Source organism: Tyto alba, unplaced genomic scaffold (genome assembly GCF_018691265.1).
Source record: "Tyto alba isolate M040663 unplaced genomic scaffold, T.alba_DEE_v4.0 Super-Scaffold_1000006, whole genome shotgun sequence".
Taxonomy (NCBI): domain Eukaryota; kingdom Metazoa; phylum Chordata; class Aves; order Strigiformes; family Tytonidae; genus Tyto; species Tyto alba.
In genome coordinates, this window is record NW_024881272.1 from 33,230,727 (window position 1) to 33,251,349 (window position 20,623).

Sequence of the window (20,623 nt, forward strand, 5' to 3'; positions counted from 1 at the left end):
GGTGGGATAAGACAGACAACATAAGAGTTTGGTGTTGCAGGAGAATGCATTACTTGAGTTTCTCCTTTCTGGCTGTTGCCTCCTTAGTGCTATTGCCCAAAGTGTACAGGTGTTGTATCTGGGTAGGTGGGTGTAAAGGTCTTTAGATGTAGGAGGAAAGAACGGAAATAATTGCACAACCTGTTTCATGTACTTATGGTATAAAATGATTTCTAGCTGTCATGGAATGAGTTAAAGGTAACTAAGTCAGAAAACTAGCAAATGAAACCATGAATCAGTCATCTTTATTATTACAAAAAATGAACTTCTGTCACACTTTTAAAGCATGTTTAAAAGTCTTGTATGGTCTTGTTTTACTTAAAAACCTGAAACTTCTGGTGGTCGAATGTCCTTAAAGCACTTTCCTGGGCTTCTGCCAGTTTGCACAGACATGGGAGCTGGTCAGGTGTAAGGGATGAAATTAAATAGTCAAACATTTCAGAAACCAGTTAATGTCTGAGGTCATCTCCAAAGTACAGTGAGATTCCCCTATGCTGCAAGGCCTTTAATTATAAGGGAAATCCTATTTAAAGGTCTATAATATTTCTGTGGTTGTAATAAAATATCTTGCATAACCAGGTAGTAAAATCTTAGTGGGCAAGACTCAATCTCTTTCTCATTTTGTTTTTCTTTTACTTTAGTGCCCAGCTGTTGTTGATACTCCTTAAATAAATCCTCTCCTGCTATTTTCAGTTTGTGTTGATGGGGAACCAAGAAAAGGAGGAGCAATGAGGGATCTGTCGAAGGTTTGTCAGATCGTGATGGCTTGCAATGGCTCAAGTCCGGGCAAAACTTCAAGCAGGTTTTTGTTTTATCTGCTAGCTGCCAGCTTTGCTACCAGTGGGCTGAAAAATGAATTAAGATGAAACATTTGAAACATTAGGGTAGTGAAAGCTCCGGTTGCTTGTGGTAGGAATTATTCAGGAGAACAAAAAATAGTCATAATAATAATTACAGTATTGCAGACAAAGCGTGGGTACTGGAAGGGGGAGAGGCAGTGTCTGTGGCCTCTGTGCGATGGATTTGTTTGCTGTCCTAGGCTCTTTTGCAGCCACATGACAAGTCATCTCTGTCCATATGGAACCCCCTTCTTCCTGCCCCCTCTTCCCATGGGCACTTTACACTTTTCCTCCCCCTTCAGATGGACTTGGCACCGAGCCTTTGCTTTTTCCCTGATGAAACATGCCCGGAGCAGTGTGCTGGACCGCTGCTTGTCCCTCTGAAGCTCTGTGAATTTTCCTTCTTTAATCACCCTCCATGTATCTTTAGATCTTCCGACTTTATAAGTGATTCTGTGATTATGGGATGTTTCTCCTTCCACCTTGAATAGCGTCCTACCTCCCTCGGGCTGGCCCGGCATGCCTGCTGGGAGCAAGCTCCTCCGCTCCCGGAGGAGGATGAGTACAGGCATGCTTCAGGCATCCCCGTGCTCAAACAGGTCTCTCTCTGGTGATGACCACCTGAAAATTGGTAATTGAAAAGGGCCACCTGATGCCAGTGGCAGCCACACTGTAATCAGCCAACATCGGGAGTGTTGTGAGCAAGAGCCCTGTGATGAAGGGGCTGTGAATTGCCCGTGTGAAGCTGGAGGGAACAATCCTCACCCTCAACTAACAGTGTGGCTCCTTGTTGCAAGGTTTGTCAATCACACCGAGCTCAACGTAAGAGTTTACCCCGGGCTTCCGCAGCCTTTAGGAGAACCAGTGGTTTCAGTCTTGGGGCAAGTGTTTATTCAGCCGAGTAAAAACATTAAAAATAGGAGTAAATCTGTATTGACCCAAGGTGCTTTCACTGCTGCAATGCGGTGTAAAACCTTCAGAATGAGTTTTTCTATAAAGAGAACATCATTGCACAGCCTGCCTGTGTGTAGCTACCTACTCAATCGCAATTCGTGTTACTTCATCACCAAATCATTAAGTGTGGGGAAGAAGATTATAAGGTGTTACATTATTTATCCTGATAATTAAAACCACGCATGACGCTCTAGCTTTGGCTGTTCAAAGCAAGAACCCTGGGCGACTTCAAATACTGTAAAAGGAGTTAATCATCGATTTCAGAATGTGTCAAGTTTATTGTTGTTTTTATTCTTGTTAACAGGAAAATATGTGTGTGGTTACCTCGGTGGGGAAGGAAGGCAGTTATCATCTGACCTGTTATTAGTTGGATGCTATTATTGATGCCTGAGCCAACAAAGATCCGTGTTAAGTAAAACAATTAATTGCAAATGTTACCCTGCCATAGTTTTCCAGGCAAATTTCTTGTGTCAGTAAATTTACTTTAAATAAATAAATTTTCTCTCAGCCCTGATTTTGCTTGAGATGAATGGGCACATTCTTTTGCCACAGTTTGGCCTGGCAATTAGCACCAAGAACACTTAGCAAGCCGATTCCCTTTCAAGGATCAAAACTAGTTTAGAGATTTGAAGGTTTTAGAGGTGAGAAGAGATGGTTGCAGTCGTCCATCTAACCATCCTGGGTCCTACACACACTGTACTACTTGTCTCAGGTATGTTATGCTCCAAATCCAGTGGTTTTGAATTAACTAAGGCACATCCTTGGGAAAAAAAAAAAAAAAAGTGTCATGTTGATTTTATCTGTCTTTAACAGCTGAACGTGCTTGTGCTGTGTGAAGTCAAATGCCTTTGTAAGATTCTAAATATACAAACACCGTTATCTTTGCAACCCAGCTCTTGACTTGGCCAAAGCACATCTGAGAGGTCTCTTTTCCATAAGCTCCTGGGACCTGCCACCAGCTCTGTTACTGCCTCAAATCCTGTGTTGTTTGGGCTTCGTTTCAGCCATTCCACTGTTTTGTCTTGGATGGTGTAAGGCCGGCAGACGTGGAGTCACTCGGGTCTTTCCGCCGTGTGTGTGAGTACCGGCAATGCACGGGCTGCCAGGCGGTCAGTGAAGTCGACAGCCATGAAGAGATCACGGAGACATTGTCTTTTACAGTTCTTGGGTGCAAGGTGTCTTGACCTGCCTATGTTTATAAGATCTGGGTTTAGTAAGTGCTATCTAATGTCTTCTTTAGTTACTTTTGGAATAGAAACTCTTTTGTTGTATTTACATGATAAATACATAAGCGCATTTACTCTGCGTTATCGTTGACAGTTCCACCATTTCTATCGTGCGAGAAACAAATATGAATTATAGCAGAATCTCTTAATCTTGGACTTAAAAGCTTAGTAAAAGCCTCTTCTGTACTGTTTGCAGCTATGCTAGTTTCAGAAGTCTCCTTGTCTGCCTTTTGCTTTTCGTGGTAATTTTTTAGCGTTTATTTAAAACTTGGTGATGTCAGTTTGTCCTCCTCAATGGATGCAAATTAACCCAGGCACAAGTCGCAGATAAGGATTTGGCTCTCCATGAGCATACTGTCTTCTGCAGATTTGAAAAGAACAAAAGGCAATGAGAGAAAATATGAGTCTGGCAATGATAAATGTGAAGGGATGATCTGGAGAAAGTTTGCTTCATGCTGGGAGCTGGGTTTGGGGCATGAGTTGGTATCAGGAGCTGCGACTGTTTTAGAGTCTGACCTCAGCTGTACGGGGATAAACCCGGAGGAACTCCATGGGTTCCTGTGGAGCTGTTCTGTATTCTTCCTCAGAGTGAATAACATAGGAATGTTTCTCCATCTTTGGCATATAAGATGTTTTTGTGAGCCAAAATAGGTAGTGGTGGTCCTGCCAAAATAAAGTTCCTCAGCTGGATAAAAGGAGCAATGTTATATAAATACCAGTGTTTCCTTTGATTTTTCCTTTGATTTTCCTTTGATTTTATATTACTTTGCTACATGGATGGTATGTGTGCATACCTTTTAAAACAATGTTTGGCTTAATCCTCATTTAATTTTTTATGCAGTTGTACAATGCATGTTTTATATTACAAGACCATGATAAGAGTTAATATTGATACGAACCAGCATTTCACCTACTCAGAGATAAAAACCAGCTTTAAGATTTGATAAAGTACAACTGCAAAAGTATGCCAGGACAGACTTTATTAAAACAAGGTTCCAGAAACAGTTCTATTATCTTAAATAATATTTTTCCAGTGAGGGAATGCATTAATATAATACGTAACATGAATATAACCTTATCAATACCAATGAATTTCAGAATTGCAGTTGAAATGTTGGTGTCACGCAGCTCGGCCCGTCGCGCCATGCGGAGGCAGGTAGGAAGTCTGGCAGACAGGGCTGCTCTTTCTTACTGGGAAATGGGAGAGCCGGATGTTATGAGTACCCCGAACATAGTTTACATCAAAGTAAAAATGTCTTAGAAATTTGTGATCCATTCACAGAGGCAAGTTAGCATAATTACTTCTAATGCAAAATTTGATTGCATTACTATTCCCAGTTGCTGACACACTAGAATAATGAAATAAAACTAAATAAAGGAACTGGGATAGCTTTATTTGTTGGTAAATATAGAAAAATTGCCTATCTTGCAAACTTGGATAAGTCCAGGAAAATATGTCCCTTTTCTTTCTTCTGCCATTTGAATCACAAAAACCATAGTGATGGTTATGGGGGGAGGAAAGTGGATTTTTCACCTTGAATATCAATTGTTGGCTGTAAACGAGCTACAAAGTGGTATTATTTCACATATTTTCTACAAACACCTTGCTGCAAATAAGCTGGGCTTTTCTTTGAGTTGCTCAGAGAAACGCTTCAAGCTTGCGGTGTTTCAAACTGGTTGACCTTGCAAAATTAGATGTTTCCATCTTTATTTACCACAAAAAAAAAAAAATTAAAAAAAGTCAGAATTTACTTAATAACTGTTTTAGTGTTGCTGCCAGAAAATAGGCAGGAAGGCGAGTTGCAACATATTCACTCTTTTGCGGTAGCAGGAAGAAAGGGCACTGGCTGCCTTTTTTGCTAGGAACAAAAGTTTTAGAGGAGATTTGGCCCATTTCTGAGTAGAAAGCTGCCATTTTTACAGAGTTCTTTCTTCAAATCAGCATTTTCAGAATTTAGGGCTAGGTATTCTTCTCAAGGCTAACCACAATATGACTATTTTGGTCCCCAGATGTTTACTGAAGTGTGGTTGCTTCATGCTGGTCTGTGCGGCCTACATAGAGAGGCAGAATGCTTTTAAAGAAAACAAACAAGATCTCCATGCCTTATCCGATTACAATTAGGGAATGGAGGGACAGATCTTAATTTTCACTGATGCATATTTTCACTCATGTTTGTTGTCTTAAGAATGAGTTTCTTATCTCAAAAGCAATCTTTTTCACAAGACATTCTCAGTCTCATATAACTCATGATACCCTTTAAAGCAGACTGGCTATTCCCAGCTGAGGAGCCTCTATTTATGTGTGTCTGTCAGGAGCAGGATTTATGATAGACCTGCAAGTTATGTGAACTTTAAATGTTTTCACAGTTGTTAAACTTGACCAACTATTTCAATAAGACTAACTGCTTAAAACTGTTTTGGACTTGCAGGATACCCCCAGCCAAAGTATGACTCTTATGCTCATAAACCCAGCAGCCCCCGGACTGCTGGTCATCGGAGAAAAACGCTGTATTCCTAACTCGACGTGATTCCTAGGAAGGTCATTTAGAAAAATACATTTTCTGCTAGATTTTTGAAAGGAGTCTGGAATTTCAGATCATTTTTTTCCTTGTAGTTACTCTCCATCCATTGTTCTTACTTTGTCGTGCCTGGCCTCTCCCCGTGCCCCATCAAAGGGAACCACAGGTACGCATTTCAGGGCAAGAATAACCACACTGAGAGGAACAAGGCTATGTGCCTGTAAAATTACTTATCTGGAAGTAATTATTGGTATCTGAATTAGTACGGGGCCATCTAAGAATGATGCACAGTGCTGAGCAGGTACAGGGCTCATGCGTTGGGGCGCTGAGGTCGGTACCCGTGCCCCTGGGTTCACACAGCCCTCGCGCGCTGTGTGCTCCGGCATCGTTTTGGGTATCAATTTGGTTATCAGATGGCTCAGCAGTTCGGCTCAGCAGCTTCCACAGGATCGGTGAAAACTTCTGTTAAATAAAAGGAGAGGTAGCTTAGCTAATATTTTCAGTAAGTTTGAGGTTATGGTGGTTACTGTTATTTTTGTAGCAATTGTGGACTATAGTAGTTATTGATTGGTGCAAATTTTTGGTCAAATAATAGTTTAAACAAGCTAATATCATATGTATTATTTTTAATTAACTTGTGCTGAGGCATGTGTTTCACTTTTAATTCCAGTGTCAGATTTATGAAGTCTGTTTTTCGTCATGCTTAAGGTTAAAATATTAGGTCACCCAAAGAAAGACGTATTTGAGTCACGTAAGACAAATTAAATGTTAGAATGAAGGAGAAGGGAGGGTGGAGCAGAAATAAAGCTGTGACTTCAGAAAATAAGGTAAAACAGGCAAGAGTGAGTGAGAGATAAAATGGGCTGCAGAAGTTCTGAAATGCATTTTGTAGTGTTCAATATTGACTCTTGGTGCTTACAAGTCTTAGCATCAGTTAGGAATAGTTCAGAGCTGTATTTGTAGTGTCCTGAGGCCCAGGAAGGAGCAGGCTTTTGCCTACTGTAAGAAGTCCCTCCTGGGCAAAGAACAATCTGCAATAGTTTATCAGGGAATAAACCAGGTCTATAAGATACATTGCTGGAGAATGGGCAGTTTGGATGTGCTTCCACAGGAGAGAAAGAAAAAAAATACACGTAGGATGGAAAAATAGCTTGAAAATTTTCCCCTGTTATTTTATAGGCTATGTGTTGAGACTGTAAAAATTGTCTTTTGCTTTAAATTAAATGTTTTTATTTTTTATGTTCTCATTTATGAATGTGTGTTATTTCCTATGCATTCTAGAAGGCTTGGCTATCCTGTTACAAAGGTAGGTGTGTATCATGCAGAAGCAAGCAAAATCTCTTTTGCTGAACAGTTGAGCTGTTTCAGTTGTCAGCAATGAATAAGCAGTTGTGAGAGACAGAAATCATTAGCAATGCTAACTGGAAAATCTAAAATGTTAATTTTTCCTTAAAAAAAGTACATTTGACAAAAGAGATTTAAAGGTAAGGTAAACAGAAGAGTGTTACTTAAAACCTTGTTATTATTCTCACCCTCTTCTAATCACAGGGGTTCAAAGTACCCTTGTCCCTGCTGTTTTCTCAAACCAGTGTTCCTCTGAGGACCCAGCTCCTTATGCATTAAAGCCTGGTTATGCCACACTTTTGGTGTAAAGAAACCTTGTCATGTGATATCAGTTGCATGAACACTCGCTCTGAGGCCCCATTATGCCTGTAAAGAGGCAGTAAAATATTTGGGTATAAAGCCCTTAATGTCCAGACTGAGCCACTTGAAAGGTGGCTCGACCTTGACTGTGTTTCTCTTATATTTAAAGTTTCTTCTTTTAATATATCACAGACGTGCACTTTTCTGTATATTATGAGGGGGGGGGGGGGGAAATCAAATTTGTGAGGAAGATGCACAGTGCGCTCTGCAACTTATTTTATTGCTCAGTGAAATCTGAACAACCTTTGTAACTTCATGTGACTAAATAATTAATAAATTCCTTAGTACAAGGGATTTTTATCTGACTAGAGGCTGAATACAATCTAGAGTATGTCCCTTGTGATACGACCTGTTTGTAGTTGTGTGTGTATTCTCCTGGAAGACCCTGAGAGGCAGAAGGTTGTGTTGTTCTCCCGTTCCTACGTGGAGCACCGAGCAAACCTGTAGTAACTCTCCCCTGTGGCAGCACTATAGATGGAGAACAGTCCAGGGAATATCAGCTTCCTGGTGAAACAGGTCACTTAAACACTTTCTGTGCACATGAGAGCAATGAGAAGTTTGATTAAGGAGCTCCATCAGATCTGGTGGCTTGGCAGCACTTGTAGAAATAGAGCCGCGCCAAGCTGTGATGGTCGGGGACGGGTGGCTGATGGAGATGCGGCTGTCAGGCTGTAGTACACTTTGAGGCTGCTCGTAAAATGTGTCTTCAAAAGGGTCCCAGTTATTAGGGACTTGGATAAAAATCCGAGGGATGGGGCCGAGGCACTCGAGAAGAAGTCTCTTCCCTTTGCCTCTCTTATTTCGTGTCCCGCTTCCCAGCGCAGTGCCCAGGGGCTGCTCGCTCGCCGTGTAGGAGAGGGCTGTGGATGTGATCCGGGGCTGGTCCTGGCCCTCTGCTCCCCCCTGAGCCCCCGTGGGGCAGAGGGAGTCTGATATCGCTCAGGGCAGAGCGGCGGCAGCCGATTGATGGGCTGAAGCTGATGATCATTCCATCAAAAGCTCCTTATCTAAAGGTTAATGCCTGATGAGAGGCGGATAAGGAACGTGTGTATGAGATCATTGCAGCTCCGTGAGGGAATCCAGGAGGAGGGAGTGTGGTTTTCTGTGCAGTACAAAGGTTTGATAGAAGAGGCAACATTTAGCACTTGTAATCTTATCCTGCTTGACTGCTCTTCAAAAACATTTTACATTTTTTTCCTCTGCATCTAGAAACTTGGACAAACTGACCTTCCAAATGTAACCTTAAAATAGCTTTGTCAAACAAAACATAAGTGCAAGAAGTTTCCTGCCATTTTCATAACTGTGAGCATATGATTTGCAGTTCATCTTGAATAATGATGTAAGAAATCTGCCAGGAAAGATCCAAACGCTGTTACCAGGGTTGTTTCCTAACCAGCTGCAGCTGCTGAGCAAGCGCACAGCCGGCGCACACCCTCCCTTGCAGGAACACCCATTGACTTTGCAGGAGGAGATTTGGTAGGGAAGGGATTGTTATAAAGTGTTTAAGAGGAGAAAAAGAGTGAATCTCGGAGGCTAACGTTCCAGCTAATTTATTTATTTTTGGTCAATATTTAGATCACATTCATGGCCACTGTTACTGAGCTTTTCTAGGCAGATTTTGCTTCCCCGGAATGAATCATTTTGATAGGGACACTGTAAAACCTTCTTATGATGACAAAGAAAAACACACAGTAATTGCTTCGGTGCATCCTTGCCAAGGGATTAATTGCATGAGAGATGTATTTTATTAAGCTTCCAACACCGTGGATGCTGGTGCACTGCCCAGATGAGGTTAGTAGAAAACACATGTCAGCTCTCACCAGTGATGTTTATGTCTCTGCACAAACCTGCCTCCTTTCAGCACCAAAATCCTCTAACAAGAAGTGACTGCGGGATGGGGGTGCAACAGTATGCAGCCCTGAGAAACACTCAGACCAATATGTTTGGGTGATTGTAAGATTTTGGGGGGGTCAGGGAATTTTGTCTGTCCCAATTTGGGCAGAGAATGGCCGTAATGTGGCCTCAGCGCTGGCCTGGGCCGCTCGGTGCCATCCCACGTGCTAAGTTGTACAAAACAACATCCCAAACTCAAATTCATTTTGAATGTTTTATCCATCTCTGGATCAGAATCATCATGTTAAACCAGCTATCAGTCTGGAATGTGAGATAACGATTAAGTAAAGTAGTTACGCAGATCATATTTACGTATTGATTTTTTTTAAAATTACTATTTTTAGGAACCAGGTGTATTAGTGGTACTATGGGATTATGTAAATTGAATGATGTCAAAGGACAGCATTACTAATTTTTTAATTTTATACTTATGCTTTTCTAGTGAACCATTTAAACCCTAGCTGCCCTGTGACTTTAAGAGGGTGTGAAAACAGCCATAGCTTATATTACACAGGACTTTTCCTTAAATTAAACAGTGACGTGAGAGTCTGGGCAATTCTCTTCTTTCTGCAAAGTAAAATGCAGCCCTCACATTTCTGAAATATTGTTATGAAACAGAGCCAATATGTTCCCATTTTCAAAATGAGGCACAAGCAACTGGGTTTTGCTCTTTGGAAAGTATGACAGAATATTATTCATCTGTTTGCTTTAAGGGATATCTGCCAAGTACAAACTCTTTTCATTTTGTTCTGTGTGAGGCTGGAACACGAGTACAGAACAAAATACAATTTATTTAACAACGTACAAATAATTTATACAGCATTAATGCATGTAGAGGGGGTGTATTGGATATATGTAATAAAAAAAGTAATTTATTGATACACCTTTTAATTAACTGCAAAGTTTTCTAGAGCATGTTTCTTCCCTCCATGCTGCCACCTATCAGGATTCATTATGAACTCAACTCCCCTAAAGTAACATCCTCCATAACCCCAGCTTTAGGTTGCAAATTTGTAGGTGTGTGACTGGAAATGTGAAGCAGGACCCTCCTGGTGCAGCTCTTGAGAGAGCCCAGGAGTCTCCTCAGGCGCCGTGCGGATCCCCGGCTGTGCCGGGGTGATGGGACCCGAGCTGTCTGCTCCCACTTCTCTTGTCCCACTGCAGCAATCAGCAGTTTTTCCTTGGAAGAGTATAAAGCACTTGGCTGTCTGAACAAGGCAACGCTGGCTGCATTTTCCCATCAGTACTCTGCTGTTGGGTATAAATTATTTAGATAAACTGCTCTGACTAGTTTAGTGCGATGGTAGGACTTTTTTAAGCAAGACAAAATGCCTTTTGCTTCGTAAGTGACAAAAATGTCTGGACAGTCTTCACACAGAGCCAAAGCTACTCCATCTCCACTCGATAGATCTCAGAGATAATACAGCATTTATTTGCTTTTGCTCTTCAAATCAGTTAATCTTCGTCGATCGGTCTGGCTTTGCGCGCACACCTTAATCCCCTGCTGGCTTTACACGGCCGTTTTCCACTGAACGTTATGTTCCCCTTTCCCCCGCTGCTGTTACTAATCCCCACTGCCTCGATGTACACTCACCTGCTTACAGTGCTGTCACTTAGAGATTTGGTTACCAAAATAACGGTAATCCAGCTAATTAGCAGTCCTAAACACAAGTATATATCGTAGCAGGCTGGTGGTGGAACAGCCGTTGGGAGGGAGAACGATCTCTTGTCTCGGGATGCTCACAGCATTTCAGACTTTGTCTTGCCTTGTCCTACGTCTCTACTTTGTCCATTTTCACTCAAGATATCAAAATCAGTCCTCAATTTATGATTCTTTCTTGTTGGGTACTCCTTCAAATCCTTCTTAAAGCAAAATTTAAAAAAGGGGGGAAAAAAAAAAAGAAAAATCAACCCATGGGGTGTGGTAGAAGTGACCACACATTTACACCATCTTTGGAATATGTATTTTTAATACATTGGATATTGTAAAAATAAATACAACATGATCTCACAAGGTCCAGGTTTTCTATTAATTTATTAAATACTTCTAAGTGAACTTATGTTAAAGCCTGGTGACAAAGCTTTTGCTGAGTTAAATTTGTGGACCTGTTGTTGGCATTTGCTGAGAAAGTTGTTTAGAGTAGGGCAAATTCTAGTAATTTAGAAAAAGACTGGCAAGGGACAGGCAGTATGTTGAGAAGTGGACTTTGATGGAGAATCTTGCAGAAATGGTTTATATTTAAAAACCAGACTGCAGAGACACATCTGGATGAGGTGGATACCATGCAGCCCCTCCAGGTTTAGTGCGAGCCGATAAGAAACAAATTGCAAACTGATTGTTATTGCTTTTCCGCTGCTGCAAGGGACTTTGCCTGGTTTGCATGGGGATGTCAAAAAAGCTGCTGCTGTTTTAAGTCAGAGGCAATTGGAAACTCCCCGGTTTCAGGCTGCAACAGAAAGGCGCTGTGCTGGGAGGCAGAGCAACCTTTCGCTTCACTGGAGCCCTCACGCCGTGAGCAGATGAGATAAAGAGATCTCTCCTGATACAGCCCGTGCAACTGTCTCCTCTGGGGTCCCAGTGCAAAGTCAGAGATTTTGGTCCTCCCTTCTTTTCCTTTCAAGTTTTAACGCGTTACTCTATCTCCCATAAGAAAAAAACCCTCTGGGGAGCTTCTGTTAAGGAATTTCTGTCTCGGGAGCGCCTGCTGCGCTCAGCCCCGCTGCCTGTCGCTGATCCAGCGTTCGCCTGCAGAGGCCCGGGAGCTTGTGGCGTGCGGGAAGCGGCAGACATCGGTAACGGGGTCACCTTCACGGGGAGCAGCACCTCCATCGCAGGTACGAAGCAGCCCCCCGCGTTTTGAAACCGCGGCGGTGCCAGGCTCAGCCGTGGATGGTGTTCAAGTCTCAAATGGCTCTGCCTTTCCTGAGTGCGTTTTTTCATTCACTGTAAGATCTTTGCACGTGGAGCTGTAAGCGTTCTTTTATGTTTACTTATTCAGTATGTCAAAGTCAGCTGGGTGGAAAGAGAGTATCCCAGACAGAAGAGAAGGATCTTGGTGTGAGGTTAGGTAACGCCGAGAAAGCCATTGGGAGGGTCTGAGTGAGAAGCAAAGTGAAGGAGGAGAAGCATGAACTTGCACTGGCCATTCTTTGCTTTAGGGTTGGTTTATTATTCTGTTACCTCCTCAGTATGTGAAAAGCTGCTGGTGACCCAAGGCTGACAGATGTAAATAGTGGTAGCAGAAAACCGGAGAAAATTAAAGAGGGGGAAATGAAACCAAGCGGTGACAGCGAATTCTTTGTCAGTTGTTTGCAAATCTTTTTGTGTGCTGTGACTTGGTCTCTCCTTCTGGCTCTGTCTAGGTGACCCTTGTTGAGACCTTTGTCGTCTTAAACTATATGTGAAGGACAGGGTCCTTTTACTCATGCAGACACTTATATTCAGATACACCCAGAGAGACATGAAGTACCTTATTACGGTGCTGATCTTTCTATGCAGCCTCTGTAATCCGTAGAAAGAAAGATGCTGGTCAAGTCTGGGCTGCATCAAGACCCAGTGCATCCTGTGTGGATGCAGGCACTAGCTGAGGTCAGATTGCGGTAGTGATTTGGTGTGGACACCCTTCAAAGCTCTTACTCAGTCTTCTGTAAACTTTGTACAGTCAGATACTTAAAAACACCTGAGTGTTGTGTAAATTTAATCCGTGGTACTATTATTATTACATGAAGCCAGAAGTATTGTTGCAGGGGGAACTGCAGCGGGATCTAAAAGCAATGGGCAAGCTCCAAGATAAACATCAAGGCTAGAAATATTTAAAGACCCAAACAGAAAACAGAGTGGAAACCAAATCTGAAAAGAAATAATCATAAAACACTACAGTGCCGTATCATCTGTCAGTCATTAAAGTCCAGCGCTTTCCTTTTTTTTGCCAAGTCCTCACCGAACTGTTGCCAGGGCTTCGCGGGGTGCAGGCAGCAGAAGCAGCAGGATTCGGGGCGGGGGGTAGCACCCGGACCCCGAGATCCGACGCTGGGCGGGCGGCTCAGCCGCCCCGCGACTGCGGCTCCTGCAAGCCCGCTTGCCTCTCCTCATCAGCGGAGAACCTGCGCAAGTGATTAAGTCCGTCCCTAATCAGCAATGCCTAGGGCTTAGATTGACTTCCATTTCATTAGGATTTAAGCTTGTCCATAAATTTTAACACATTAATTGCTGAATCAGGCCTAATTTACCCTCCTGTTTGAGCCAAAGGGCCTCATCCTTTTGCTCTGGGTAGAATCGGATCAGGACCGTGAAGCAGATACACGTTTGAGCAGTGATGCTTTGATTCGCTTACAAAAAGCATGTGAGGTATGCAAAATGTGAACTTTGAAAAAGGAATCGGCAATCTCAGCCTTGATCCCAAGAAATTGATAGCTGTGTTTGAAAGGCAGCTGCCAAAGCGCCTGCCAGTTGGCAGCAGGAGGTGGGGAATGTGTTTAAGCCGTGTAGGAGCTCTGCATGCTATTGTGGGCTCCGTGTCAGGCTACGGCTCTGGTTTTGGATGAAAGGTCTGGCGAGCAGAGGGTGTTCAGCCTCGGCAGCAATCTGTTCAGTGGGAAATGGTCTTAGATGGAGAGCTGGCGGCCGGCCCCAAACCCCCTGTCTTGTGGGGAGCTCGGGGAGCGTCCATCTGGCAGAGCTGCAGCAGCGCTGTCTCCAGAGCCGCCCTGGGTGTCGCTGGGTACAGCTTCAGTCGCACATCAAGGACCAAAAGGATGCTCAGGGAGGCCCCGGATACTAGATGTAAGCATTTCCATCCTGAGCCATCTCCCAGAAAACAACTGCAGGAGTGAGGGAAGGGAAGAGACAGCATGAAGAGAAGCAGAGGCAAGAAGGGATTTCGTGTAACCCTGAATGGCTGGAGAAGGGTGATACAGAGATGGAGCCAGGGAGTGAGATGTGGCCACTTGTTCATTGACCAACATGTGCCAATAACTTCACCCCAACGACGTGTTACCAGCCTGTGATCAGGACTGCTATTGTGGGAGCTGCTATTCTGGGCTCCTGATAGCTGTCAGGAGCAGTAGATGAACCTCATGGCCCAGTACTCCCCTTCTTTATCACCATGCCCGGGCAGACCAGTTGACCTGGGACCTCTCATATCTCAGGGTTCCTTTTTGATTCATCCTTCTGCCTCATTATAGAGCTAATTTCCAAAACAATTCAAAGTAGTGCCTGTTCCATTTGAGCTACTAATCTCATGTTTTACCTCAACAAATTCAAGACTGGCATGCAGCCCCAGGGGCAGAGGTGGTAGGATCCAGGCTCTCCTCTTCACTCTAATCTTCACCTTCTGAGATTATCTCCAGAATCCTGCTCCTGGGGCAGTTCTATCCAGGTAAACCCTCGTCCCTGCTCACTCACAATCCTTGCTGGTGCAGCTCTTGCAAGCAATTAAATCTTTAGTTCAAAGGTGAGCGTCTGAGCAGGGCCAGTTTACTTTGTTGATATGTTAATCGCATTCCTCCTGGTTTTGTCTTCTCTATCTAGTCCTGGGCTTAAATTTCAATGCTTGATTGTGAGTTTAAATTCCAGTGCTTAATTTTGAGTTTAAATTGTAATGCTTGATTGTAAGTTTAAATTGCAATGCTTGCTTGCCTTCAAGAGTGAGCTGTTAAGTGTAGTCTCCAATTTAAGTTACATAATAAATGAATAATAAATTTCATCCTGTTGGAGGATTTATTGATTAGAAGAGGGAGAATTGACCTGCAGAGCCTGCAGTAGCTGTTGTGGGGTTTTTTGGCTCAGGTTTCAGCTGTTTTGTTTTCTCTTCAAGAACCAACAAAGTAAAAATATTTTCACCAGAGCTGAGTCCATACAGAAACACCTGGATGTGGCTGTGTGTCTCTGTTTACATCTCAGAGTACCTTTGTTGGCCTATCCATTATCTGAGGCATCGCTCTGGTTAATGAAGAGTTGAATTGCCAGTTTAAAGGCTGTGCTTTTGCAATCCAGTTTTCAGTGTACTTGGGAACATCTTGGGACCATCATCCAATGAAGCCTGGATCCTTTCCCGTTGATTTCTCAACTGATGCGAGATGTCTGTGGAAGGAGGTTTCCATCTCTACCATCCCTCTTTCCCACCCCTCTGTCTTCACAATCATAAATTACTGCAGTTAATTCATGGTGTCTAGCTTCCTCCCGTGAACTGGAAAGCAACGCTGCGTGAATCCTGGGATGCTGCTCTGAAGCTGGTTGCTCAGGAGTGCGGGGAGATGTTTGGGGTGTCCTGGAAGGCGATCCTAGCACTTCTTCCCGCTAATCCCATTAGCTCGCCCCGGCCCGGGCTGCCGGCTGGCCGCTTGCTCTAAGCATGCACACAATGAATGGGTGACTTCAAAGAAGCTAAATGTAATTTGCATTTCCAAGCTCTCACAGCCAAGGTCTTCAGGAGGGGGATGAAAGTGTCTTTTGTTAAACTTAATGGCAGAGTTGATTAAAAAAGCTCTGATTTTTCCCTATTAAGGCATAGTCTGATTCCATTGTTAGGCTGGCATCTGGGAGAGGATGAATTCTGAAAAAAAAAAAAAAAAAGCAAAGAAATTAACCTGTTGCCCACCCAGCTGTGATCATACTTAGGGATATTCCAATATAATTTTTCCTAATTTGAGAGCCATTTAGTAGCTGTCTCAGATGGGTGCCAGCATGAATAACAAAGAAATTACCAGCAAATATTCATGAGGCATCTCCCTGTGCCGGGGCCTCAGCAGAGCTGAGGCATCTGTCTTTCCAGCAAATGGGTCCCAAATATCTCCAACTGGATTCTGAAAGCAGGGAAGTAAGTAAAAGGGCTGATTCATGCAGTTGGGTGCATGTTTCAGTGATCACGTATGCAAACCCCTCCTCAAAACATCCATAAAACTATCTGTTGTGTGCCAGCACTTAGCTGTTGATTATCTGTTCAAAATAAGCAGTGACTGGTCTGGTCTTCAGAGGTTTAGTAATTTCCTTTCTTTGCTTTGTTTGAAGAATATTGGCAAATAATTTCACATCTGGATTTATGTATTAAATGTCTCCTATATTGCCTAAAACAAAGCACCTAATGAAAGAAATCTGTCTATTTAACTCCTGTCTTAGCTTTGGTTCTGTTTTAGCAATAACTGTTACCACACTCATGGAAGATTGAAGAAACATTTACTATTTCAGGGGTATCAGTGCTGGGAGTGGTTTGATTTCCTATATGCACTTTAAATTCTGTCTCTGCTAGCATGACTCTTCCTGCTATATTTATCAATATTAAGTACAACTTTGGTTCAAAAATAGAAACAGCATGTTAACTCCTTTAAATAAACATTTTTTTTTTTTCCAGGCAGTTTATGTTTTCTCTTCTAATCAAGGCTGGGCGTATTCCTGAATATAGCCTTGCCCCTCCTGCAGAAAGCAGACATTTCATACAACATTAATACGTATTCTGGCTAACTTGAAATGCCACTAAATGTTTTTACCAGGCAGCTGAATTTTTTTTTTTTTTTTAAATAAATATTTAAGATCTTGTTGAATATAAGGATATAATCCTTATATTCACTTTGGGCTCGTTTGTGAGAAACTGAAAACTACCTGCAGCAGTGTGGGAATCCTTTAAGGTTAAAATCATCCAGGGCACAAAGCCCGTGCCATGCCCCCTGCGCTACCTAAAGACCATATAATCCCTTATCACAGGCTCTTAATGGAGGGGAAGGCGGCATGTGGGCTCCTGCGCTGGGTGAGCGTCACCCAGAACGAATCGCGGAGCGCAAGACAAACACAGCAAAGCCCCTCGCATCGGCCTCTGAGAATACAAGTGCCAGCTCCCCGTAGTGACATTTGCTGCAAAGTCGCATGTGAAATGTTTCACTCTTTTGTGTTTATGATTGATTTCAGTGACGAGTATGAAGAGGACGGGTTTTGCCAGCCCTACAGGGGGATCGCTTGTGCACGATTTATTGGAAACCGAACCATTTATATGGAGTCTTTGCATATGCAAGGTGAAATAGAAAATCAGATTACAGGTGGGTAAAAAATGCACTTGCTTCTTCCCCATGAAGCTGTCTTTTCCCAAAAAGCTGCTAGAGTTTTATAAACTGCAATACTGTTTTTATTTGCTCTTTATCCTCTCTTGCTGTGAGCTTCCCACCACAAAGCTCACCCAGGACTCTTGAGATGTGCGGTGTCAGTGGAGGGAGTCATCTGAAGAGTGACAGTCTGAGCAGCCTTCCTGCCTCTGCTCATCCAGCTCCCCCAAAAGAAACTAAAAGATTATTTTCCAAGGAGAGGCGCTTCTTTCCAAGGATTTAGGGCTTCTGGGGGTCTCATAACCAGTCCGCCTTGGGCTGCTGTTACCCAGGCAGATTTTAAAAGCAAATAGAGACTAAACTTAGTTAACTTTTACGTGGTTGAGATCATTTAGGTGCTGGAGTAGGCTACGTAAATAATCCAGCAGGTAGTGGTTTTCCTTCATATTTAGTGAAGAACCGGTTTTCATCATTTTTATGGGAGATTCTGTGCTGATGGGGATGCTGAATTCAAACGGAGGCCTCATAGACATCATGATACTTCTCTGTTTCTTCATATAAATTAACCTTGGTCAGATCCCAGCCACAGTAATCATTTTCTCTATATTCAGATTTTCTCTTGCTGTCAGAATGTTCCAAATTTCTCTTCCCCCTAGAGTGTTCTTCCTTTGTATCCAAGAACTGTTAGCATTGCGAAAAAAGGCTTTTGCGTTGCTTGTAGAAAAGGCCGATGGTTTCTCTACAGCCAGCAGTTCATAATAATCTTACACCATTTTGTTTGAAAAATCATTTGGGATAGTATGAAAGCTGTCATCTTCCATGAAGGTTCTGGTACTGTCATCCTGCAGGAGCTTTGTTTTTTACCTGTTGGGCAAAAGACATCCAAATATTACATGACTTTGCAAATCACTATAAATTATTTGGGAGATGTAATTAGGTTTGGGGTTTTGGTAACATGCTTAACATTAATCCTGTGTTGAAAACCAGATGTATTTTCTCTGTCAGCAAAATCAGCGTCGTTAATAAATTTTAATGTAATTAGTGCTCTGTATTTCTGGAAGACCCGTTCATCACCTGAACATCTGAAAATAATAGTTACAATGGGAAATGAGGGTTATGCTGGGGAAGGCAAGAGCACAGGAATCAAATTCCCACCGGGTTAAGTAAAATCCTTTTGTATATTTTACAGCTGCTTTCACCATGATTGGCACTTCCAGCCATTTGTCAGATAAATGCTCCCAGTTTGCTATTCCTTCGCTGTGCCATTATGCCTTCCCCTACTGCGATGAGACTTCATCAGCTCCCAAGCCACGAGACCTGTGCCGCGATGAGTGTGAAATTCTGGAAAACGTCCTGTGTCAGACAGAGTATATTTTTGCAAGATCCAATCCCATGATTCTGATGAGATTAAAGCTGCCCAACTGCGAAGATCTTCCCCAGCCAGATAGCCCCGAAGCTGTCAATTGTATCCGGATTGGGATTCCAATGGCAGATCCCATAAATAAAAGTAAGTGAAAACTGACTGTGGCTCCATGTAAAAAATACCGCTGTGAAAAGGGTGGCTGTAAGGGCTTGTGCATCAGAGGTGGAACTGGTGCTGGGCTTTGAAGGCTGGCGGATGCCGTGCTCTTGAATTGCCCAGCTCCCACACTTCTCTCCTAGCTAGTGTGGAGTGGGTAGAAATTCAGAAATGCTTTCAGTTTGTTCTTTATCTGCCTACGGGCTCACACTAAATGCTGTTTATGCTTTCAGATCCTTCCTGATTAACATGAAGTAGGCAACAATGACAGTGTAAGCATTTGAGTTCTGAGGAACATCGGTAGCTTCAGCCTTCCCGTCCTCCCAGAGCAGCCCCATGTGCTCTGGCAGGACTGGGGGTGCAGTGTAGGGGTGCTTGTCAGGAGGAATGTTTGTAGGGCCAGGTCCATGGCTGTCCCTGCCTAATACAGCCTCATTTTAGGCATCGGCTGAGCTCACTCTTTGATCAGGCTGGGCTGCAGCCTGTTCACAACCCTTATACATCTGAATAGGCAAATATAAAACATGGCTCCCACAAATTCTCCACCTTCATATGAAAATAATGGCTGCAATTCAGGTTCCCACTGTAGTTTTTACATCTTTTGTGTATCTTATATTAAAAACGCTTGGCATAAGCTGTTTTCATTACAGAAGCATAAGCTTTAAATCCTCCCAGGAATGTGAATGCAAAGCAGGCCCTGCATTACAGCCGCAGCAAATTGGGAGCCCGTGCTCCCAAACTGGGTTTCACGGCCCCGGGGCCAGCAGCAACACACTGGGGCTGGGGGATGCTGGCAGCTCGCCTGCCTTGCCACCACCAACTATTGCTTTGGATTGTTTGTTTTGTTTTGTTTTGTTTTTCTTTTCAGATCACAAATGCTACAACAGCACAGGAGTAGATTACCGGGGGACGGTGAGTGTGACCAGGTCGGGGCGGCAGTGCCAGCCGTGGAACTCGCAGTACCCCCACACCCACACCTTCACGGCCATCAGGTACCCCGAGCTCAACGGGGGCCACTCCTACTGCCGCAACCCAGGGAACCAGAAGGACGCCCCGTGGTGCTTCACCTTAGATGAGAACTTTAAATCTGAGCTTTGCGATGTCCCGGCATGTGGTAATTACTGACCTTTTTTACGTTTCATTTCGGAAGAAAAAAGGGAAACCGTTTTGTCACATGCACACAGCCATCCTGCAAAACAGGAGCTTGGGGGAGCTGTGCACAAAGTGTCTTTTTTGAATCCCTGAAAAGAAAGCTGTAGGAGAGGCTAACAACAGTGCTTGCAGTCACAAAAGTCACAGCACTGTCGTGGTTTGGGCCTGGTTGGCAGCCAACCACAATGCAGCAGCTCTCTCTCCCTTCCCCTCCGGCAATGAGAAGGGACAGAGAGCCAGGCTTGGGGTCCGAGATAGGACTGGGATGGGGAGAAAATTCCCCTTTATGGTCACAAGCAAAAGGCAGACTCGTTAGGGGAAGAAAAAAAGAACGTACATTTATTACAGACACTAACAACACATAACAGAGTAGGACAGTGAGAAGCATTGCCACATCTTGAGAACACCTTCCCCCCACCCCTCCCTTCTTCCCGGGCTCAGCTCTGCTCCCGATATCTCTACCTCCTCCCCCAGTGGCGCAGGGGCAGGGAATGGGGGGTGCAGGCAGTGCCGCCACTTCCCTTATCTTCGGTGTCTGGAACTTGTTCCTCCTGCTCCATCGTGGTCCCCCTCTCACAGGAGACAGTCCTCCACAAACTTTCTCTGACATGAGTTCCTCCCACGGGCCGCAGTGTTCCCCACACTGCTCCGTCATGGGTCACTAACTTCCTCCGACTGGATTCCCTCCCACGGCTGCAGCCCTTCCCGAGCTGCTCCGGCGTGGGACTCCCCCGCATGCTGCAATCC

General features: G+C 43.7%; 1 protein-coding gene across 2 annotated transcripts in view; it reads left to right on the top strand.

Annotated features, from left to right (window-relative positions):
* The window catches only part of ROR1 (receptor tyrosine kinase like orphan receptor 1), a 173,129-nt gene that overhangs the window by 141,165 nt on the left and 11,341 nt on the right, over positions 1–20,623 (top strand). For both annotated transcript variants that reach the window (XM_042785516.1, XM_042785523.1), the window contains exons 5-7: positions 17,075–17,202; positions 18,395–18,712; positions 19,593–19,838. In XM_042785516.1, the coding sequence (XP_042641450.1) occupies positions 17,075–17,202; positions 18,395–18,712; positions 19,593–19,838 (692 nt within the window). The remainder of the gene's footprint in view (positions 1–17,074; positions 17,203–18,394; positions 18,713–19,592; positions 19,839–20,623) is intronic.